Genomic DNA, 1,707 nt, shown 5'->3' on the forward strand with positions numbered 1-1,707 from the left:
GGGGTTTGCTGTTGTAAATCTGAAAAAATACTGCACGCTTCTCGTAGATTATTCCCGGTCGTGACGCTATCTCCGGCAAGTTGTTTTTCCTTCAGCCACACACAGCAGATTCTCCATTGCTCATGCACATCTATACGGCGCTTTGAAATAATCTTGACACCTTTGGCTGGCTTAATTTTCTTTAGGGACTCCTTCTGCTTTAAGATGTTACAGATCGTTGACGTTGTACGGTTGTAGTGCTTGGCCAGTTCCTTTACTCGCATGCCTTGCTCATATTTCTCGCCGATTTCAAGCTTTATTTCGAGGGACATCATCCTCCTCTTCTCGGTACTTGCACTACCACTTGTTTTCTTTGGTGCCATGGTTACAGCAAAGTTAGAAGTTGCGATTTCACAGAATATCACAAACAAATGCAAAAAAACTGTGCACGCAACGAATCTCAGTGTTTACTCTGCCAAGTGTAGACAGCGAGAGAGAGAGAAAGGCTCGGTCGGAGATGGGATGCTGTGACTCATACCCTCTGAGCTGCAAGAGCCTCGAAAATATACACTTAGAGCTGCTGCGCCCGCGCTCGAAACTGTACGTTAAAATTCTGCTTGTGTGCTGAAGCAAAAAATTGTCTGAGCGACTGCTCGTATCTCGGAAAACTCGCACGTTGGTTCGCTCGTAAGTTGAGGTTCCTCTGCATATATATATATATATATATATAATAGTATATTATATATATATATATAATATATATATATATTATATATATATATATATATATATATGTATATATATAAATATGTTATAAATATATTATATACTATATATATATATATATATATATATATATTATATATATATATATATATATATATATATATATATATTATTTATATATTCATATATATATTATCTATATATTTTATATATATATATATATAGATATATATTATATTATGTTTATATTATATATATATATATATATATATATATTATATATATAATATATATATTATATATATATATATATATATATATATATATATATATATATATATATATGTAAGTGTTTTACATAATAAAAATATGGAATGTTAGTCATATATATAAAAGTCTAAAACTAAAGAGGTCAACCAGATTGCTTGCAGGAATGTGATCAGACTAGAGACGCTAAAGATGACGTGTTACAATAAGTATGTAGGCTAAGTTGACATGCCGTCATCTGTGGTCATTCATTTGTTTTGAAACAGTCCAAGCTCCCTGCTTGAGACAACTACCCCGACCTATTATTCAACGGCCTACGTGATCTGTAGCGTGTCTCATTTTGATTGTGTGTTCGTATGAAACTATGTCATTGTATGTATGTTCATATGTTTGAACTACTGTCTGTTCCTTCATAACTTGTAACAGAGATGGTAGACAAGCAGAACAGAGTTAGTGATCGTCATTAGAAGACCTGTACCTCTTTACCTAAGCTTTATCATGTAGAGGAATAGGATTAGCCATCATCATTGGCAGAAGCGATCAAGCTATCGTTATTAGAAGACTTGTACAATCATATCTGATCTTCAGCATGTAAAACTTCAGAAGAAATTATATCTATTTTTATACTTAGTGTTTTCTACAAGAACCTCACCGAACCATGAGTTTAACACATCGTCGTAAAGATAATACCGACTTCGTAAGTGATCTACAAAACCCCAGACACTCCATTGAAGA

The 1,707-nt window shown here is 33.2% G+C and overlaps 1 protein-coding gene across 1 annotated transcript in view; it reads right to left on the bottom strand.

Annotated features, from left to right (window-relative positions):
- LOC135217609 (tigger transposable element-derived protein 1-like) overlaps positions 1 to 362 on the bottom strand; it is a 1,631-nt gene extending 1,269 nt beyond the window's left edge. The window contains exon 1 of the mRNA XM_064253574.1: positions 258 to 362. Within this exon, the coding sequence (XP_064109644.1) occupies positions 258 to 362 (105 nt within the window). The remainder of the gene's footprint in view (positions 1 to 257) is intronic.
- Between the last annotated feature and the right edge of the window lie 1,345 nt (positions 363 to 1,707).

This window comes from Macrobrachium nipponense, chromosome 7 (assembly GCF_015104395.2).
Source record: "Macrobrachium nipponense isolate FS-2020 chromosome 7, ASM1510439v2, whole genome shotgun sequence".
NCBI classification, from domain to species: Eukaryota; Metazoa; Arthropoda; class Malacostraca; order Decapoda; family Palaemonidae; genus Macrobrachium; species Macrobrachium nipponense.